Source organism: Orbicella faveolata, unplaced genomic scaffold (assembly GCF_042242905.1).
Source record: "Orbicella faveolata isolate gen_17 unplaced genomic scaffold, um_ofav_v1 contig_25, whole genome shotgun sequence".
NCBI lineage: Eukaryota > Metazoa > Cnidaria > Anthozoa > Scleractinia > Merulinidae > Orbicella > Orbicella faveolata.
Window position 1 is genome coordinate 5,110,459 of NW_028301553.1, and position 19,542 is coordinate 5,130,000.

The 19,542-nt window shown below is 39.7% G+C and overlaps 1 protein-coding gene and 1 pseudogene across 2 annotated transcripts; one reads left to right on the forward strand and one right to left on the reverse strand.

Moving 5' to 3' along the window:
* Positions 1 to 4,255: 4,255 nt before the first annotated feature.
* On the reverse strand, positions 4,256 to 18,479 carry LOC110046991 (uncharacterized). Of its 2 annotated transcripts, none has more exons than XM_089293862.1 (8): positions 18,060 to 18,479; positions 15,629 to 15,842; positions 14,725 to 15,044; positions 13,553 to 13,693; positions 9,506 to 9,834; positions 7,676 to 8,842; positions 6,996 to 7,263; positions 4,256 to 5,931 (listed from the first exon to the last, which is right to left on the reverse strand). In XM_089293862.1, exons 1-8 carry the CDS (start codon positions 18,234 to 18,236, stop codon positions 5,245 to 5,247), a joined length of 3,303 nt encoding a protein of 1,100 aa, XP_089149988.1. In that variant the 5' UTR covers positions 18,237 to 18,479; the 3' UTR covers positions 4,256 to 5,244. The 2 variants fall into 2 exon arrangements, with proteins under 2 accessions (XP_089149988.1, XP_089149989.1); XM_089293863.1 differs by having other exon boundaries at positions 14,725 to 15,026; positions 18,060 to 18,477.
* On the forward strand, positions 10,683 to 11,923 carry LOC149108700 (uncharacterized; annotated as a pseudogene).
* Positions 18,480 to 19,542: the final 1,063 nt, after the last annotated feature.

Below are 19,542 nucleotides of genomic sequence, written 5' to 3' on the forward strand. Positions count from 1 at the left end.
TCCAGGCTATTGTTGCACGTTTCTTCAGCTACGGAGGAAAACACCTAAATACTTTATCTGGTTTCGCTGCGGTAACTTTTACTTAAGTAATCAGTAGCTCAAATAACATAAACAAACTTCGATTCGAGGTCTTTCATTTCCATTTCTTCGCGACCTTTTTGTAACAAATTAAATAATTCAAAGACTACTTTCTGTAATAAAGTACCCTGTTTGTAGCTAGATTCTGCTATCCTGATTAAAATTCCCTTTCAATATTATCGTTATTTTAAAGTGCAGTTAATCTTTCTACAGATCAACAAGCAACTGAAAGAAACACCGCTTCCTGCCTTTACCTCAGTTAAATAATTATTTGGCTTCTGAATATTCCGTTATTTTCTGTGTATGGTCGCATAGGACGCTTGTTTTAAGCGAGTATTTGTCTCAGCGACGGGAATATCCCTTGTGAGTGAAGTGGTAGATGATACTGACCTTAATGTGAGTTGTCACTTAGGTCTTCCTGTTTACACAATGTTTAAATATCAATGATCATATCGTTCATTTGTCAGTTGGACTTGGCCGAAATCTAAAAACGTCTGATATCGCATATTGATATAGGTTCTTCACCTGCTATCTGCCGCAACAGACGAAAAATTTTCAAATAAATTGTCAGTATTTAAAGAGCTAATTATACTGAGTACGAAGCTAGCTATTGTAGCTGCATTCAAAGATGATATTTAGTATGACCACTTATCTATATATGTAGGAAGAAACGTATAGACCACTGAATATTTTTGAATTTTACTCATTACATTTTGTATCATACAGTTGAGTATATCCACGACGAGCTTAAGGTTATTGGAGACCTTCAGGGGTGCCTTTCGGGAACATCTTTCTGTGTGCGCTGCTTTAACGAAAACCTCGCTAAACTATATATCATTGTAAAGCTAATAAACTGTAGAATCCGAAATTAAATAACAATATATTTTAAATTTGCCAGTTTTGCCTCGGTAGGTAAGTGCAAGCCTTTAAACGCAAAAATGACCGTACTTGCTAAACTGAATTACCAGCCTTTGTGTTACCGCGGATATCCAAACTGACTGGACTTTGTCACTCGGAAGATGAAAGGCCACAATTTTTCAATATTTCTTTTGGCTGAGCAGAAAATCCCTTTTAAACTTAGACAGTCGAAAATTTTCAGACTGCCGTTACTCAATGAGACGCCACAAAAAAAAAGTAAAAAAAAAAAAAAAAAAAAAAAATTCGATTTCGTAAAAGCCTCACAAACTTTGGTTCGCGAATATCTGACGAACGTTTGTGGCCAAGTTTCGTTAAAATCCGATAAATCTACATACCCTATTAAACCATTTGAATAGAGGTAATTCACCGAGAAATAAACGTCAAGTTTCTACCCAAGAAGACAAAGAGCAGATTAATGCGAGAGAAAATCAGTTGTTCTACCCACGAGGGCACAGAGCAGATTAATGCCAGAGAAAATTAACTGTACCTTCGGGTATATTCTACCCACGAGGGCACAGAGCAGATTAATTCGAGAGAAAATTGATTGTACCTTCGGGTATATTCTACCTACGAGGGCACAGAGCAGATTAAATCGAGAGAAACTTAACTGTACCTTCGGGTATATTCTACGCACTAGGGCACAGAGCAGATTTAACGCGAGAGAGAATTGACTGTACCCTTTGGGTATATAAGTGAATGAAGAAAGTAGTCACGCAAGAGTGAGAAAGCACAGAAATTTTTCTTTTCGTGCTTTCAAACCAGGCGGGCTATGAAAATAGAGGGGCTGATTGTAGCTTAACGGCTAGAACTCGATTTTACAAGCCTGTGAGCATAATCTATCTTGCTTTCATGCCAGCGCCATCGGCGAAGCTCTTAGCTATGTTTACAATCGGCTCTCGTGAAGCAAGAGATTTTACTCGCAAGCTAAGAATTACCACTTTCCAGCAGGAAGCAGATTTTCGGTTTAAAGGACGATTTGTAAACCCTTTGCAGAAATTATGTCGGCGCAACGACCCAACAATGCGATAGGTTAAGATAGCTAGACTGCTGGGAAAGTCGCTTTAAGCTACCAATCAGTATGTTGTCACAGACTGTATTTTACCTGCAAAATGAAGGAATGACTGAAATATTTCGCACCAGTGCTTTCCGAGGTTCAATGCATGGATAACAGTAGAAGAGATCGATCGTCTAACACAACACAATAATGATCGCGCCTAAATGATACGAACTCAAATACATTATGCATTCTTCCCACGTGCTTCAGTGAAACACCAATGAAAAATTAATTTGGTAACTCTTAACTTATTACTCTTCAACACCAATCAAATCTACATGCACATAATACCACGTTTAAGATTTGGCCGACGAGGGAGACGAAATAGGCACAAGCATAAAAGGTTTTTAATGCTCGCGAATGGTAAATCTGGAAAACGATTTAGATGTTTATTCTGTCGTGTACCGGCATCTGTCTTATGTGCAATTAACATTTTACAGCAGGATATCATTCCACTTAACACCTCCCCTGTTACCTAGCCTCAAGATCGGCATAAATTAGACCTTCTGTGAATACACGCTGCGAATTCCTGAAACGCTTTAAGCTCCTCATAAGTTTGGCGCAACTGACTGTCTAAACATTTCGTAAGATGATATGGGCTAATTCAATCAATGTTGAGTAATAATATGCACTATGTGACCATTCGAATGAAGGATATCGAGCAGAACGTGAGCAGCGCTGGGGCGGATCCAGGATTTGGTGAAGGAGAATTAGGGGTGGCGAATGGTAAATGCGAGACTTTGTGAGACGGCGAGACGAGTTTTTCTTTGCGAGCCCCGGCCGAGACATTTTGACTCTTTAGATTACGAGACCGAGACTTCAAAGCGCTTTAAGTGCGAGCGCGAGACGTTCAGACTCTTAAAATTCGAGCCCCAGATTTAGTTGAGAGCAAGAATGAGCTTGTACAGCCTTAAGCCAGCTTCTTGGGACTGACTGGAACTGGAAATTCGATTGTAACACACGACGTTATGATATCCTGGAGAAAAAATAACTGTTTTTCTGGCGCCAAAACGGACGTTGCGGTAGGTTTTGTACCTTTTTGTGGAATTAAGACAATTTAGGAGAAGTTAGGATAACTTTTTCTCGGAAAAATTTGTAAGTTGCCTCATTGAAATTTAATATCAAGTGAAGCTGGAAGACGCCATTTATAAAAACAAATAATGGAACGCATTTTGGACTTCGAGACCCTTAGCCTTGAGAAAAATCGAGACTCCGAGACAGCTTCGTAGAAAAATCGAGACTGCGAGACGCACAAAACCCTAAAAAAGGAGACTGCGAGACCCGTGAAATTCGCCTAAAATTTTACGAGATCCAGAGTTTTTGAAGGACCATTCGCCACCCATAGAACTGTTCACCTAAGGTGGAAACTTCTATTAAGGGATCCGAGGCATGCTTCACCCCCACTTCCCCACCCCTCGGAGACTCATTTAGGTTCTCGAAAACGTAATTTCCAGCATTTTGAGGGATGATTGTTGGTTCTTTAATATCTTTGAAATCATCTCTACTACGCTTAGATATTTACAGTAATGCCTAACTTCCTGATGACGTACGTACTAGCGGTCCGAAAAAACGTACGATTTACTTGCTGTTGTCTTTTCAACATAACTCTGACAGACTTCAAAGTAAACACTGACTGAACTGACTTGAGAAAAGTCGTTTTCCTTGGGCTTTCGTGCGCGCTGGTAGTGGAAATCTTTGTGACGATTGCACAACTCACTGATGAGCTAATTAACAAAGGACACAAAGAGGCTAATCTTCTGGCCTAAGCCACGACGCCTAACCTGTGACATCTCTCGAAAGAAAAACTGTCACTTTTGGTGCCATGTAGAATTTGACAGGAGCATGAATCACGTGTTATTTTACCAAATAGACAAATAAAAAAAGGAAGTACTTAAATAAAACGGATTTTAGATTCAGGAAACTGACTCACGTCCATCAATATTATTTTTGCTTTTTTCAAGTAAGTCTTTTTTTTTTTTTTCAGAAGATTAAATATAATATTTGTAGCGATGATTGCCTTCAAAGGTTCTGGTGGAAAGATCCAAAAACAGCACGCATTTAAGGAATTTTTCATCTCCTTTAGGGGTTCGACCGAATCACCCGAACCACCCCTGGATCCACCCCAGCAGCGCTCTCTTGTTGCAATTTCAAGAACTTTTTTAAACTCATTTTTAATACTCCATTACCTTTACCTACTCCTTACAATACAATTCAAAACAATACTTTATTTAGACACGTCACGTCTAAGAGGTGTACAAGCTCGTTCAAAATACCTACGTGTATTCCTAAAATACAAAGATTTACGTAATTTACAAGTTATAAAATCTAAAATATTAAAAATTTCCTATTATCTGATTCACATCTAATTAATTAACTAAAACGTCAACACGAAGAATTAAATATATACAGTGAAGTTTAAAATCCTAACAAAATAACGGTGGAACAAAATGAACAAAAAATTAAAGGTCTATTGTTCTTAGTTTACTCTTAAAATGGGTAACATCGAGGGCCGTGTTTCACATTTGAAGGCAGACTGTTCCAGAGCTAGCTTCGTATTGATGTAAGTAAATGACATCTTCATTAAGTTTAGGTTAAATTAAGGCGCACATAAATCAACGCCATTACCTCTAAGATTACATCGCGTTTCTCTGACGCTAAGAAAGTCTTTACGCGATGGCCGAACATTCTTCTGAACATAAACTGTCGGCTAAGAAATGACTTAATATTTTACCCGGTAGTTGAGATCCAAGATCTCTAAAGTTTACTGATAGCTTGTGTAGTGGCCAACTACTCTGAGCCAAGCCAATAACTCGCACTCATTTACGTCAATACCAATTAATTTACAAAACCAAACATCTGGATATCTGAACTATACGCTGCAACGAAAGAACAATATGTTCCCATAAAAACTTGGTGTACAATTGAAATAAGAGCAAAAAACCGACCAAAGTTACGCTTACAACTTTTTGTGCCTGAATTCCGATGATGGCGGCACACACCTAGAAAACCTGACGCTCATATGGGGAGAGGAAATGCGCCTGTGTAATCTGTAGATCTGAAGTCAAGGTAACAACTACTTTATAAACATTTAATATATCTACGTGTTGGAAATGCCGTTTGTATCTCAATAGCATTCTGTTAAAAGAAATTTTAAAACACTGTTTCGGTCAGCATTATTACAAAAAATTGCCAATTTACTGTTCTGTTTTTTCACTGAGTTGAAAATGTACATTTCCGTCTTCCGTCGCAGCAGAAAATGTTACAGACGCTTGCCGTGGCGTATTTCGTCTTGGTGCTGGTCGTGGCTTCGCGGCTGGTTGTGGCTTGGAGGCTACGCGTGGTTTTGGGACTGGTCGTGGCCTTGAAGGGGCAGCGTTTGACTCAGCAGCAGGTAATTCATGTGCAGGGGAACTGTGGAGCGTCGTTTCTGATGAAGAATGAAGTGGTGATGCACTGGTGCCCATGTCGTTGGTATGCTTTTCCTTTAGAAGCCTTTGCAATTTATCAAGCGCTATCCAGCTCTCCTTAGCAGTTAGCCGGTGCTGTGGCTCCTTGACCCAACACGCCGCCATTACACAACTCCACAATCCCCAAGGTTGGTGTGTGCCGTCTATCTGGCTAGGGCGCAGTCCCCCTCTTATATCATTCAAAAGCTGCAACTGAGATCGGCTCACCAGGTCGACATGAAATGCTGTCATGGCATACCACATTTCCCAAAGTATGATGCCAAAACTATACATGTCAGCCTTGCTGTCGTAGACATGGCAATCCAAGACTTCGGGTGCAAGGTAAAGTTGAGTACCGCAGAATGTACCTGATATATCTCTTTCACGCTTCGCTACGCCAACATCGGTCAGTTTCACTTGATTCTTATCTGTCAACTTGATAAAGCAACAAAGACAACGGGGGAGTCAGTGTAGTTCCCCTATCGATATGCCACCGTTATGCTTGTAATTTCACTCCGAGTAGCAGCTGGTATATTGCTACCAAATTATATATATATATATATATATATATATATATATATATATATATATATATATATATATATATATATATATATATATATATCTCCGCTATTAACCAAGCGCTAAGTGCAACGAAAACGTTTTAACAATCTCATAACCGAAAACGTCTGGAGAAAAACACTGGTATACTAGCTCAAATACGTTTGCTGGCACGCCGGTGACTCGTGCAAGGATATTTTACATCTTACACGGATATCTCAATATATTATCAAAGCCCTGAATGCAGCGAAACACTGTCCCAGGCATCGACCGACGGCAGATGGCTCGATATATATTTGAAGTGCAAATTGAAACAAATAAGCTTTCAAAACTTGTTGGTAAGCTTCGGCTGCATATACCCATGGCGAGACCAAACGGTGTTGAAAAAGGTAAAATTAGGTATTTATCGTGCGCCCAGTTTCGGCCAAGTGACTGTGATATCGTATGGCCATATCAGGTCAGTGCACAAACATAAACATAAAAAAATAAATACGTTTATTGTAACCCCCAATCTGGGCTTTTCAGTCACAAAATTTCACTACAAAATTATAAATTAACAAAAAAAAAAAAAATACAAAAAAAATACAAAAATGCAGAAAAGCCAAAAATGTACTAGAACTACAATACACTGGAGCTATATAGAAATAATTAAAATTAAATAAAATCAAAATTTTTCCCATGCAGATTTTTCCAACTTAGAAGCGCAACAGTAGACGGCGGAGAGATTATTCCTTAATTTGCATCCGCGGTAGGAAAATGAACATTGCCCAGAGGACAAACGACATCAGGCGATATTCAGAAGATTACATGATTACAGGATATCAGGACAGTGGACACGGCTTCTGATTGGCTAATTTCAGATTTGGGTTGAGTCAACTATCTATATGGGGTAGAATTTTCCAAGGGCTACGCGAGTCATGGGCGAGAGTTTTACTTACCAATAAATTGTCCAGTTTTAGGTCTCGGTGGACAAATGTTTGGTCATGAACATAGCACAACGCATCAAGAATTTGGATAGCCCAGAGCAGTACATTTGTCCTTACAGCTGCGTCTTCTGAGCGCGCAGGGGCATTCTCAGGATGAGACATGATGTGAGTTTTAAGGGAGCACTCACAGAGCTCTAAGATGACCATGACTTTGGTTCCAGACAATGACTGTTGAAGATTGGTTCCAAAGAACTCTACAATGTTTGGGTGACGCAATTCTCTGAGAGAAAGATGACATATATAGAAATAAGCTATTTCGATACAAAGTTGAACTTTATTTAAAATAGTCGCTACCTGCGATCAGGAAATATCGTATCTGCATTATTTTTCTCTGGAAGATCCGTTATCTTTGACAAGCAGACAGTAATAAAGCTTAATTGATATTGTGCAAATGGTGATGACTTACGAATTACCTTTCTCCAGACTGAAAGAAAATTGCCATAATCCCCTTAAAATGATTTGGTTGCTTTAAAATGCAAGTAGAGAGGAGGAGACCGGTCGAGGAAATGCCTCAAATAACTACAAAGCCGTTTTCTGACATTAATTGGGTCTGTGCGTGACATGAACTGAACTATTTTTCAAAGAAAAATAAATATCCACACACACAAAAAAAATTATCTGGGAAAACATACCTTAGCGCCCTTTCCTCGTCAATAAAATGCCACACGTTGTGACTTTCTAAAGGATTGCTGTACACCTTGAGTGCCACCTTAATTTCTGGTTTCCCTTTGCGAGAAAGAACTCCACAGTACACGGTCGAGAAGGTTCCTCTTCCAATGAATGATTTCTCGTCTTCGCTCCACTTCAACTCTCCCATTGAGAAATCGGATTTCCTGATCTCTTTGATGTTGAACACTGTAATGTCTCGTTTTAAATTCTCCAACTGCAGACTGACCGGTTGGTAAATCTCCTGGGTTTCGAGTTTGCACCTAGACTCGGTGAGCAGCTGATGATATAACTTTTTATCGCCTTCTCTCAGTCGTGGTATCTTTGTCTTGATCTCTGTGAGGAATTGGACTGCATCTCCTAACTGTCCGGTTATGAACGGAAGCAGCCTGTCCTCACTGGCAATGATTTTAAGACACTTCTTAGACCTCTTTCCCATGTAAGGGAGTGGATCATTGATGTAACTCTGAAGCTTCTTTCTGTATTGGACGTTCTGCTTGAATTTTTGCGTAAGATTGCCAATGAACGGCGCACCAATTACGACCGAGGCCAGACCTTGACGAAACCATACTGAAGTGGTGACATCTGTGGACGTTTTGGACGACTTCTTTAGAGATCTTGGCGGTGTAGAGGGCTCATGCGTTGGACGTTCTTGCTCAGTTTCGTCACAAAGAACAACTTCTTCCACTTTTCGGATTTCGTCCTCCATGATATCATACTTTTCAGTACAATACTTGAGAAGCGAAACCTCGCCTTTAGCAAAATGATTTTCCTGATCTTCCCATTCCTGAACAAACTTTTGGGCTCTTTCTGAAATGCACTTCAACACTTCGCTCTTAGTTTTCGCCCACGTCTCACCAGCTTGGGGCACTTGAGTAGGAGACCACTTGCTGAATCTTTCGGAAGTTTCCGCTGATTTAAAGTAGTTCGCAAGTTTTTCAAGAATCTCTTTTATCACCTGTAACTGGTATTCACTGAGCTCGTCAAAAATACGATCCTGTGAACTTTCCAATTCTACCATCCTATCCATTACTCTTTTCATTCTCTTCTCTGTTTCCTGGCGTGACATGGTCGCTGATTTCAACAGTACTCTGACTTGATGAGAGGCCTTAGACAGCAGATTCTCCAGCCAACTGCAAATATGAACAAGTCAGTAACAATAGGTTAATTAAACATAGAATGCCATTAATCACGGCTGAGGTGGAAGAGGACGAGATTTTGAGTTCTAATTTAAGCCTATTGTTACATCACATCTGTGATTCTCCTTTAATCAATGATTTTAATGTTCGATACTATAGCAAACGCCTGAAATGCCGTGTTTGGTTCACCGAGAACAGTTTCTTTCTGACAAAGAACACAAATGCTTGTCAAGTCATATGCATGAAGAGCTCTTAACAATTGCTCGATCGATCTATTTTACGTAATGTTGGATGATGTCCGTGTTCTGAATTCTGTTTTTCACTTATCAGTTCACTACCAGCGACCCACGTATCCGAGTCATTTATGCGACAACCGGCATCTTTTGAGTAGACGTTTCAGCAAATAGTAACGCTAAATAGTAAACAAACTTCGCCTAGCTGTGGTGAATTTTTAGCGAAAATTTTTCTGATCCACACTTCATTAACCCCATTTCATTCAGATCAGAAAATGTTACTTTTTTCTGTTTCTTTCAGTAAGGGCTGATTGTAAGCTGCACGAGTTTCTCCTTTCACGGATCTTTAAACAATACTTGCTTGCGATTGACTAAAGTCGTTTCTTCGAAGCAAGCTTTTTTCTAAGCTCTCTGTGTTACTTACCTCGAATAAATTTCTAGGCTGCTCTGCATGGATGAGACTACAAGATTGCTTATACCACTTAACAGCTGGTCAAAGTCCTCAGTAATAACACCATACGTCTGAGCGAGCTGAGCTCTTTGGCACGACAAATAAATGATCTGTGACTGCTCATCGAGGCCTTTTAACTTCTTGGTGAGTTTGTCAATCTGTGTCTTCTTCACTTCTTCAACATTGTTAGCAGGAATTTTATCCCACATGTTGCAAACGAATAATGCACAAGACGTGAACAACTTGAGGTCCAGATTTGCTTCCTTCTTCAACTTTTTGGCGTGGTTGAGTAACAAACCAAGCTGTTAAAAGGCACAATAAAAAAATTAGCACGATCTGTTGGAAGCTTTCAGAGGTCCTGATAAATTGTCAGAGTTGTTGACGCTTGAGTGCCAAAAGTAGTTGGTTGCGCATTCCTACGGTTAATGATTAGTTTAAAAAGACTAGTGCCATTTTTGCAATCACTCAGAACTTAACTTTAGACCAATCAAGACTTGCTGGCACAAGTTTTCCGCTCTGAGCGCAGGTTACATGAATTTGCTTCACCTTTTGATTATTTCACTTGATTGTCTTTGTCCATTCAGAAGATTGGCTACAGTGATTACTTTGGTCCTTGTTATAAAACAATAGGTTGAAACATTCTCTACAACTAAGCCATACAAAACACATGATTTTATTTAATACTGACCGAGGTTCTGGAGAGTTAAAGTGGTCGAGAGCAGTTTATGGGCTTGTCAGCTTGAAAAGAAAACAACTATATGTAATGGGCAGTTCCTCAAGTTGAAGCCCAACCATTATGGTTGGCCATTCGTTTCAAAATTACGACAGGGTATACGCGGGTTTTTCTGCCGCGTATACTTGTTTACATACGTTACGTATGAGCTTTAAGCTCATATATACGACCATTTAGATCGCGTATATACGCATTTTTAAAGGGCCACATATTTGCGTAAATTCAAGCGCGGGGATATGCGAAATAAATGCCCAAATATACGCGTCCTACAAGGACCCATATATACGCGTGCTAAAATGCGCGTATATGCGGGTCTCGTAAATTACGTTGTATATGTCAGCACGAAATGTGCCTTTTACGAGTATGGCTGTTCGTGTATGAAAGCAATGAAAATTACTTTAACTAGAAATCGTCAATATGACGGCAGTGGTGAAATGCCTTGTCTTGGTCTATCTGGTATTTAATGTTTGTTACTGCAGCTCCCCCAGTGACTGAACTTCTAGAAACAGTTATGGGTCTTTTGAATGACTGTTCAAGATTTTATCCTCACGGTAATCGTAACGTGGCGGAGAACTTGATCGTTCGTCGTGAAGTTGCTTTGGATTCTGTTCACCGTTTAGGACATAGGTGCCCAAGCGAATGCTGAGAGAATTCTGCCTCTTGAATTGCTGGTGAGACAAATTCAATACTTACTGCATAGACGGGAAATGTTTGCAGCTCAGTTTTGAACTTGAGTAATCTCAAACTACACAAAGCATAAGCAGTGGAAAACATTCTTATACAGAAAAATTTATATTTGGGTTAACTTTTAATCCTGGGTTAGCGTTAACCGGCGTTCGAACAACCTGACCCTGATGAGTCGAGAAATAAGACTAAAGTGGGTTTTCCAATTCTGGTATCAGTATCATACTGGGTCATTTGCGAAGTAAAAGTATCAATGTTCAGCGTCAGCGTGTAAGAGAAAGTTTTTTTCCAAACTGACCCAGCAGGGTCTGATTTGAGGTGGTTCAATACCATCACAAGGTGTGTTGACAGCGTCAGGGGACCTAATTCTCTCTGGCACATTGATGGACTACACTGCCTTATCAGTTGGAGGTTCGTAATACATGGTAATTTTGACAGGGCTTTAGACTTTAAGTTGTGCAACAAACAATTCTGCTGCGACTGGGCTCGCTCTATTCTTAGCTGCTGTGCAAAGTTATGGATTGCCCCTTAGAGTGTGTTCAGACGAAGGGAATGAAAATTTAGAGGTAGGAAGAGCTATGCTATGGCACAGGGGATTTAATAGGGGAAGCAAAATTGCTGGGTTGTCTGTACACAACCTGTGAATTGAGTTTCTCTGGAGAGAGGTCTTTATTGGAGTCGGTCAGTTCTACTACACTCTGTTCTACCAGATGGAAGAAAATGGCATCCTGGAATCGACAAGCATAATCGATCTGTTCTGTTTGTATTACATATTTCTTTCCAGAATTAACAACCAGTTAAACCTCCTAGTTGAGGCATGGAATAACCATGCTGTACGCACAACCAATATGGGTGAACGCAGTGATTTTACAAGATATATGTAATACTGGAAATACTAGCTGTCAGGAACACATTTGATGATAACAGCCAACCAGATGAATTATCTGGTGAAGACCCAAAAGGACGTACACTAAAATCACAGTCTGTTTCCTAAAACTTCCCTTGAGGTATTGATATATCATAGGCTGTAGGACCCACTCTTCCATTAGAAGCTGATACAGTTGGCAAAGCCCTAATGGGAGTACACTGAGGTGCATGAAACTGCTCTTAATGCAAACATTTCCCATCTAAGTAGTAAATATTGCATTTGTCTCACCAGCGATTCTAGAGCCCGTATCTTCTCAGCATTTGCCTTGGTACCTCTGTCCAATGAGTCAACTAAAGGATTAGCCTGCTAGCTTGGCGGTTTAGCAAATTTTTAAGCAATTTGAGCGCGAGCGCACAAAGCGACAAAACCGCGAAAACGAGCAACAACCCCCCAGGCTCCTCGTGGCTACGCCGCATTTGGCGCTTGTTATCACGGCTTCGTCGTTTTCTTAGCGTTAGGATAAAATCTTGAACAGTCATTCAAAAGACGCATAACTGTTTCTAGAAGTTCATTCACGGGAGAGCTGCAGCCAGAAACATTAAATAGCAGATAGACCAAGACAAGGAATTTTGCCACTGCCCCCATATTGACGATGTCTAGTTAAAGTAATTTTCATTGCTATCATACACGAACAATCATTCTCTTAAAAGGCACATTTCGTGCTGACATATACAACGTAATTTACGAGACCCGCATATACGCGCATTTTAGCACGGGTATATATGGGTCCTTGTAGGACGCGTATATTTGGGCATTTATTTCGCATATCCCCGCGCTTGAATTTACGCAAATATGTGGCCCTTTAAAAATGCGTATATACGCGATCTAAATGGTCGTATATATGAGCTTAAAGCCCATACGTAACGTATGTAAACAAGTATACGCGGCAGAAAAACCCGCGTATACCCTGTCGTAATTTTGAAACGAATGGCCAACCATAAACCATAAGCCCCAATCTCGAGATTTGTCCACCATTTCACACTTTCTGCGGTCCCAAGGTAGTGTATTTGCCATAACATGTTCAGGTCCACTCGGCGATGACAGAGGAACATCTTGCATCATATATCTTTAGGCCGGTTACTAGTTGTCCCCAATACAAAACGTATAAAAAGATAAAACCTCGCTTGGGTTCTGCGCTTTATGTGAACCTGAACCTTAACTCCGCGTGTGCACAAATTTGCAACATTGCTTTCCCCGCGCAAGGATGGCGGATACGAGCCTTTACCCGGTTGCGGGACAAGATACTCTATTCGTAGGGGCTTAGCTGTTGTCGTTATTGCTGTTGTTATTTGTGATCAATTAGTACTTCCATCATCAATCATTAAAAAAACTGAATCATTAAAAAAATTAAAAAGAAAATAAAAATACAAAAGGGAGAATGCCCGACAAATTACGTTACCATAGAAAGTGTATGACCTGCTAAAAACACCTTCAATTATAGCTCTAAGGGCTTATAATTCAAAAACGGCACGGTGAAATTTTTTTATCAAATTTTGATAGGCTTTATAAGATGCAAACTTTGGCAAAGTTTGAGGGAATAAAGAGAACTAACGAGGATCATGAACCCGTCTGAGACGTCTTAGCGTACACAACACTAGACAGGATTCACTACCTAGTTGGATCGAGAAGTGATGAGTTCTCTTAACTATATCAATCGTCAAGTGTGGCGCCTTACCCTGTCTTCCTGAACTCCTCCAGCGTTGTCGCTTTTTATCACATAAATGAAGCAAAAGGCGTGTGGCAGGTAGCTGAGGACAAATTCAGTCATGGCGTCGCTTTCTCCAACTCCAGGACTATCAACAATTATCACACCTTCCTAGATGAAGAAACAAGCACTTCTTCATAAGCCCCCCCCCCCCCCCCCCCCCGCTAAGAATGTTCCAATGGAAAATGAAATTATTTAGAATTGTGTACTCTCATAATAGCTCCGGAAGCACCCCAGGAAAAAAATCTCAGGACAAGAAGCGATCCGCATTTGCTGCGAACATATCTCAAGTCAATGTTGAGGACTGTGGTCCTCATAGCTTCCAAAACGTCTCCATGTATATCCTTTAGATAAAGCGACACTATGTTAGTTGACTGGGAAAACCAGAAGCGAAGGATATATGTATCAAACGTAGAAGCTGCTGCTATTACGGTATAAAATCTATAGGAACCGATTTTAACTTGTTTCGTCGTATTTGACCAAAATCGCGGCCGCGGTGCATGGCTTCGCTTAACACACTTCGTCTGAATAGAGTAATCTTGTATCACAGGCATTTTCTCACATACATTCACGTGCAATAAAAATGATTGGACACGGAGTAAACATTAGTGTTTGGAAATACACAAATTATCACCCTACTGCGTATTTACCATTGTCATGCCACCCTGCTGCCAGCCAGATGATAAAGCTTGCTTGCCTTAATGATCCTAATTAAGAGCTATGTCCTCTGCAGCTATAGGTTCAAACATTCCAATTCGGTTAAGGGGGAGAAGCCTACTAAAAGACAGGTTCTGGTCCTCTGCTGGTTTGGGGTAAGGTTACGTTTGAGGCAAGACAAACACTTCACTTGGTAAAAATTCTGATGATTACGGAAACCCCTGAAGAGTTTGCACTAAGTGTGAAGGAGCCTCTATGAGCAGAATAAGTTTCTGAATTTGCGAAACTCAACAAGGAATGCCAGAGTAGAGGGTCCGAATAGGGCTAAATAGCGGTTGACGAGCAATTTGCGTCTCAACCGCGACATCTTTCTGACTACTGCACGTTTAACAAACTTGATAAAAAAAAAAAAAAAAAAAAAAAAAAAAAAACTGGTCTCAAAATGGATCTTGTGCGAGTATTTCCTTTCAGAAATTTAATTTTACCTGGAACAACGGATGTGGCCAAAACAGCTCTATTTTCTTGTAAGGAGACCCTTTATCTCGCTCATCCTTTAAGTTAACAAAGCCTTTTATCTCCTCTTTATAAGTCGCCGAGGAATGACCAAGCTCTTTGTAGATAGGCTCACGACTTTCTCCTGGGCCATCTTTAAAGTGTATCCCTATCCCAGGCTTCTTGCCATATTTCAGTTCGCATATCGTTGAGGTTGTGCTGAGAATTGAATATGGCAAAAGATCTTCTCCAAGAATTAAGTTAATGATGCTGCTTTTGCCCGCACTGGTTTCACCTGTTTCAAAAGAATGATCTGTCTTTGTTGTGTATTATGACGTTACGTTTCGCTGATCTAGATACCGAATTAGGAATCGAAGGCTTAAATACAAGACTAAATTTCCAATTACCTTATCAAATCCGAAAGCATTCCAAGTCTATTTGTCAGACAACATACCAACCATAGAAGTGATGATCTTTAACTAACGAAACGGCAATTGATAGGAATTTTTTTCATTCAGGTTATACATATATTCCGTATAAACATGATGATTCCACGTTGCCGTTTGTCTGTTCAGTAATAGATCACGGATGACGTGAAAATATGGAAAAACAAAAAAAGTGGCACACGGGCCATTAGACAAGTGTGTCACGGATTTTCTTACCAAATTTTTATGTCTTCTGTGCTCTATTACCGAACAGACACACGGCAACATGGAATCTACTTGTGCTATATAACAAATAAACGAAAAAAAAGTGTTAACGACTTCATCTATGCATCTGTCCTCCAATAGATCATAAGTAAGAAACAATCAAAATGCGAGAGTAATTTAACTTATTATAAAAATCACAATAGGCAATGGTAGAGCTATCAGTTACCTATTACTGAATGCTGTTTACCTGCAACCAGAACTACATACTGTTCTCTCGGTTTGATATTTTTGAGATTTTCTTCGAGGGTTGTCTTGAAGTCATCCAAGCTTTCCTGGAGGGTTTTCACGATGACGTCATCTTTCAATTGATCAAAGAGCCCCGCTGCCTCCTCATAAAGTTTACACAAAATTTCACGTTTGTGCGCATCAGCCTTGCTAGCCTCCGATAAAACTTGAAACGTCTGATACAAATAGAAAAATAACTCAAATTAAATAACTCGGCGTTTGCCGATTGGATGAGAATGTGTCAAGTGTCATGGGTCAAAACTTACTAATTCCCTGGGGAAACAACAACTTGAACTTTCGAGTCGCACGTGATCAGGTGGTGAACGTTGAAACCGTGGTGAATTTGTGTGCTAGCCGGCGTTAAGCAGATTTTCTCCGTTTGTTCCATTTTGAGTTGGGAGGTACAAAAAGAAAACACTTAAAATGAAGATTGAGAGGTCGGGGAGCGGCTTTGAATTGTCATCTCCATGATTTATTGATCTAGCTTGCTCTTAAAATCACTCCCTTGACTTTAAAAATTCACAAGTGATTGACTAAGGTGCTTTACGTATTCGTAAGACGCTAGGACCATGGCACACTGCTTCGATAAATCATGACGGAACAATAAGTTTATTGACACATATTTTCCTTCTTAATATATTCTTTTTATAGTCCCACATATTTTTGTATATATTTGTATATGTCATTTTTTCCATTTTTTATCCATCGAAGGTTGTAGTCTGACAGCCGAAAGCTCCAAAGTTTTAACCTTATATAGCCAGTGAACGTTTTCATAAATTTTTCGTGTATTCGAATTGATCGGTGGAGAGTAACTGACAGGAAACTGGTAAAATGGCCGATTGCGATGCTTTCACTCAGAGCTTGTATTCTAGCCCAAGACTATACTGGCGTTCCTAGCAGTCTCTTTTATTCTTAAAATATTCTTAAAATTTCGCAAATTTCATTCTTGATATTCTTGTAAAATATATTCTTATTAAAACAAAAAAAAAAAAACAAAAAAAAAAAACATTTTTACTCTATTTACAAATTAAAGTTAGGAAAAGTGCTCATGTAAATGCTTGTTTTTTTCAGTACTGATAATCACTCGCCTAGATAGCCAAAGTAAGTTCCAGATGTTTTCACTATTTTCCGGCCGCCACATAGAATGTGTAAATTGTCACGCAATAAAAATTAAAATTAGAAACCATTCAGTGGATAAAGTCAAGAAAGTGTGATATTGTAGACGATAAATAAAGAATACAGTCCTCTAAGTTTAAGGCGTGTGCGTTGTCCCAAAGTTGAGCTATTCGTCGAAATGTTCGGCGCAAAATTATAGAGCCTAGTATGGAGCCGCCATGGAAAATAGTGTAAACATCTGAAACTTACTTTGGCTACATAGACAACTGATTATCTGAACCTAACCAAAAAAAACATTTACGCAAGCACTTTTCCAAATACGTTAACTCCTAAAATGGCTAAAAATCACGAGGCCAGTTTATATTTCTCGACATAGCTTTATTAGCTTGATGTCACGCGCTGCAATAACTCCGAAATTCAAAATGCGAAGAATGCAATTGAGCTGGAAATTTGTAAACAGAATCAAATTTAGTACCTCTTATACCTGATGAGGATAAAACCTTTATGGGCTCTTTAGTTTTGGATTTGAGAATTTAATGACGTCACGTGAACACACTGGGCTGTAAATTTGTTCAAAACATTTCGACGAATATTTAAGGTTTGGGAAAACGCACAGATCTTAAACTCGGAGACCTGTCTTCTTTATACATCTCCTATAACATCACAATTTCTTGGGTTTATCCACTGAAAGGTTTTCGATTTAAATTCCTATTGCGTGACAGTGAAAATGATCTATATTCATATTTCTGAATCGTCGTGATCGAACGTAACGTAATGACGTTACACGTAAAGTTAACACATTCGAATGCGGCCGGGGGTTTTACTTCTTGGTATACTATGGTATACTGCTTATCCCATGTTTGAATTTTAAAAACACAAGGCTACAACAGTATGCTTGTAACAAAGTCATTTGGGATTTATGGTTTTTAAAAGGGAAAAATTTCAGCCACTAGCTTCTCAAATCTTTGCATGGCCAGTAAGAAACATCTGTAGAAAATCCGGAATTGCAATCTATCGATCTAATCGTGACTGGTGAATATATACAAAAACATATTTATATACTAGAATTCGCTTCGTATTTACCAATGTGTCTTGGTACGAATACAAAATACAAATAAGCCTTTTAAACAGTTTTAGCCTTTTTATTACAAATTTTTCCAATGCTGCCGATGCCAGTCTAAAACAGCTTGCTAAACTGTTTCAGTTGCTGTTGCGAAACACAGTTCACCACTTCTTGTTTTTTATAGATCTAAACAGCATTTTAAAAATAGTCTTACCTGTCCTGCCGTCCAGCTAGGCTTATCTTCTGACGGATTTAATTCTTCTTTCACTTTGGCTTTCATCTCATCCAATGTTGTTAGTCCTTTACACGATACACCAAGGGCCGCCATCGCTGGAAACATTTCCGATATATCGTCGATTTCTTCGATGGTTTTCGTTCTGCTAGCAGCCATTTTACTAATTTAAACGAATCAGTAGGCGAAGAACATATCATAATAAGATGCGACGCAGAGAAATGCTTCTGAGATTTCAATGCAAGGAACGTAAACCATTCGGCTTCTTCCCTGATGGTACACAGACAATTGTGTGAATTGTAGCCTCGATCTTGTGTGCAGAGGGCATGGATAAGTGATTCTCAGAAAACTGATACGGGGTGATACGTCCTCAACGGAACGAGAGTCACAATGCACGGCTTTAAATAGTTAATTCAGCTTATCTATCATCCTAACAGGGAAACTACGGCAAAGTAATTAGTTCAGTCACTATGCCGAGGCCGCAGCTTCGGGGTATCGAATGCCTCATGTTGTCGCAGAAATTAAGCTTGATCATGAATTATGAGCACATTCTAGTGAGAATTAGAATAATGAGTCACGCGCAGAGAAGTCACGCTTGATCATGAATTAAGAGCACATTCTAATGAGAATTAGAATAATAAGTCCCACGCAAAAAACTCCTCAATGGAGCGAGGGTCACAATGCACGGCTTTAAATCGTTAATTCAACTTATCTATCATCCTAACAGGGAAACTACGGCAAAGTAATTAGTTCAGTCACTATGCTGACGACGCAGCTTCGAGGTATCGAATGCCACATGTCGCAGAAATTAAGCTTGATCATGAATTAAGAGCACATTCTGATGAGAATGAGGATAATGAGTCACGCGAAAAAATGTCCAATTTTAAGCCTTTTTGTATTTCGTTTGCTCTTACGAATGACGTTGCCGGCTAGTAACCTCTCGTAACTGCAAATTCGATGAGAATGAAAAGGATAGCAGTTGCAAAAAGTTGTTTTGAATAGTAGGATAAGACACTACCCTTAATTCATGATCTCTGCGAGAACATGCGGCATTTTGAAACCAGGCAGTAGGGGACTACGGGGGTAAAATGCAGAATGAGGTTGAAACACAGACTGCAGACCATGGGTGAAGGCTGCATACTTTTAAAGCGCATATCGTTTTAACTCCATTTTCGAGTGCTAACCATAAACAGAACTAACCTGATCGAGCGTTATTCAGAATAATCGGAGCGAAAGGCTCCACCCGGTGAGACTGAAAGCTACTGAATATCACTCAGATTAGCCTGAATAGGGCTTGTTTACAAGGAGAGAGGGTTACTCTAGCAAGCGGGTTACCCTAGCACTCATACATTTCGTCTCTTTTTCTTCGTCTTGTTTACAACACAGCCAGGGTAACCCGGGTAGCCGGGTTACCCTATCTGCGTGCAAGGGTTACCCTGGCAGCCTGGTTGACTTTTTCCCTTGT

Excerpts from the sequence above, each read along its gene's own strand:
- LOC110046991 (XM_089293862.1), bottom strand. The coding sequence starts at position 18,236 with ATGGCTGCTAGCAGAACGAAAACCATCGAAGAAATCGACGATATATCG. Across the intron at positions 15,045-15,628 it reads GTATGTAGTTCTGGTTGCAG|ATCATTCTTTTGAAACAGGT; the intron begins GTAAACAGCATT and ends CAACAAAGACAG. Across the intron at positions 8,843-9,505 it reads AGCCTAGAAATTTATTCGAG|TTGGCTGGAGAATCTGCTGT; the intron begins GTAAGTAACACA and ends TCATATTTGCAG.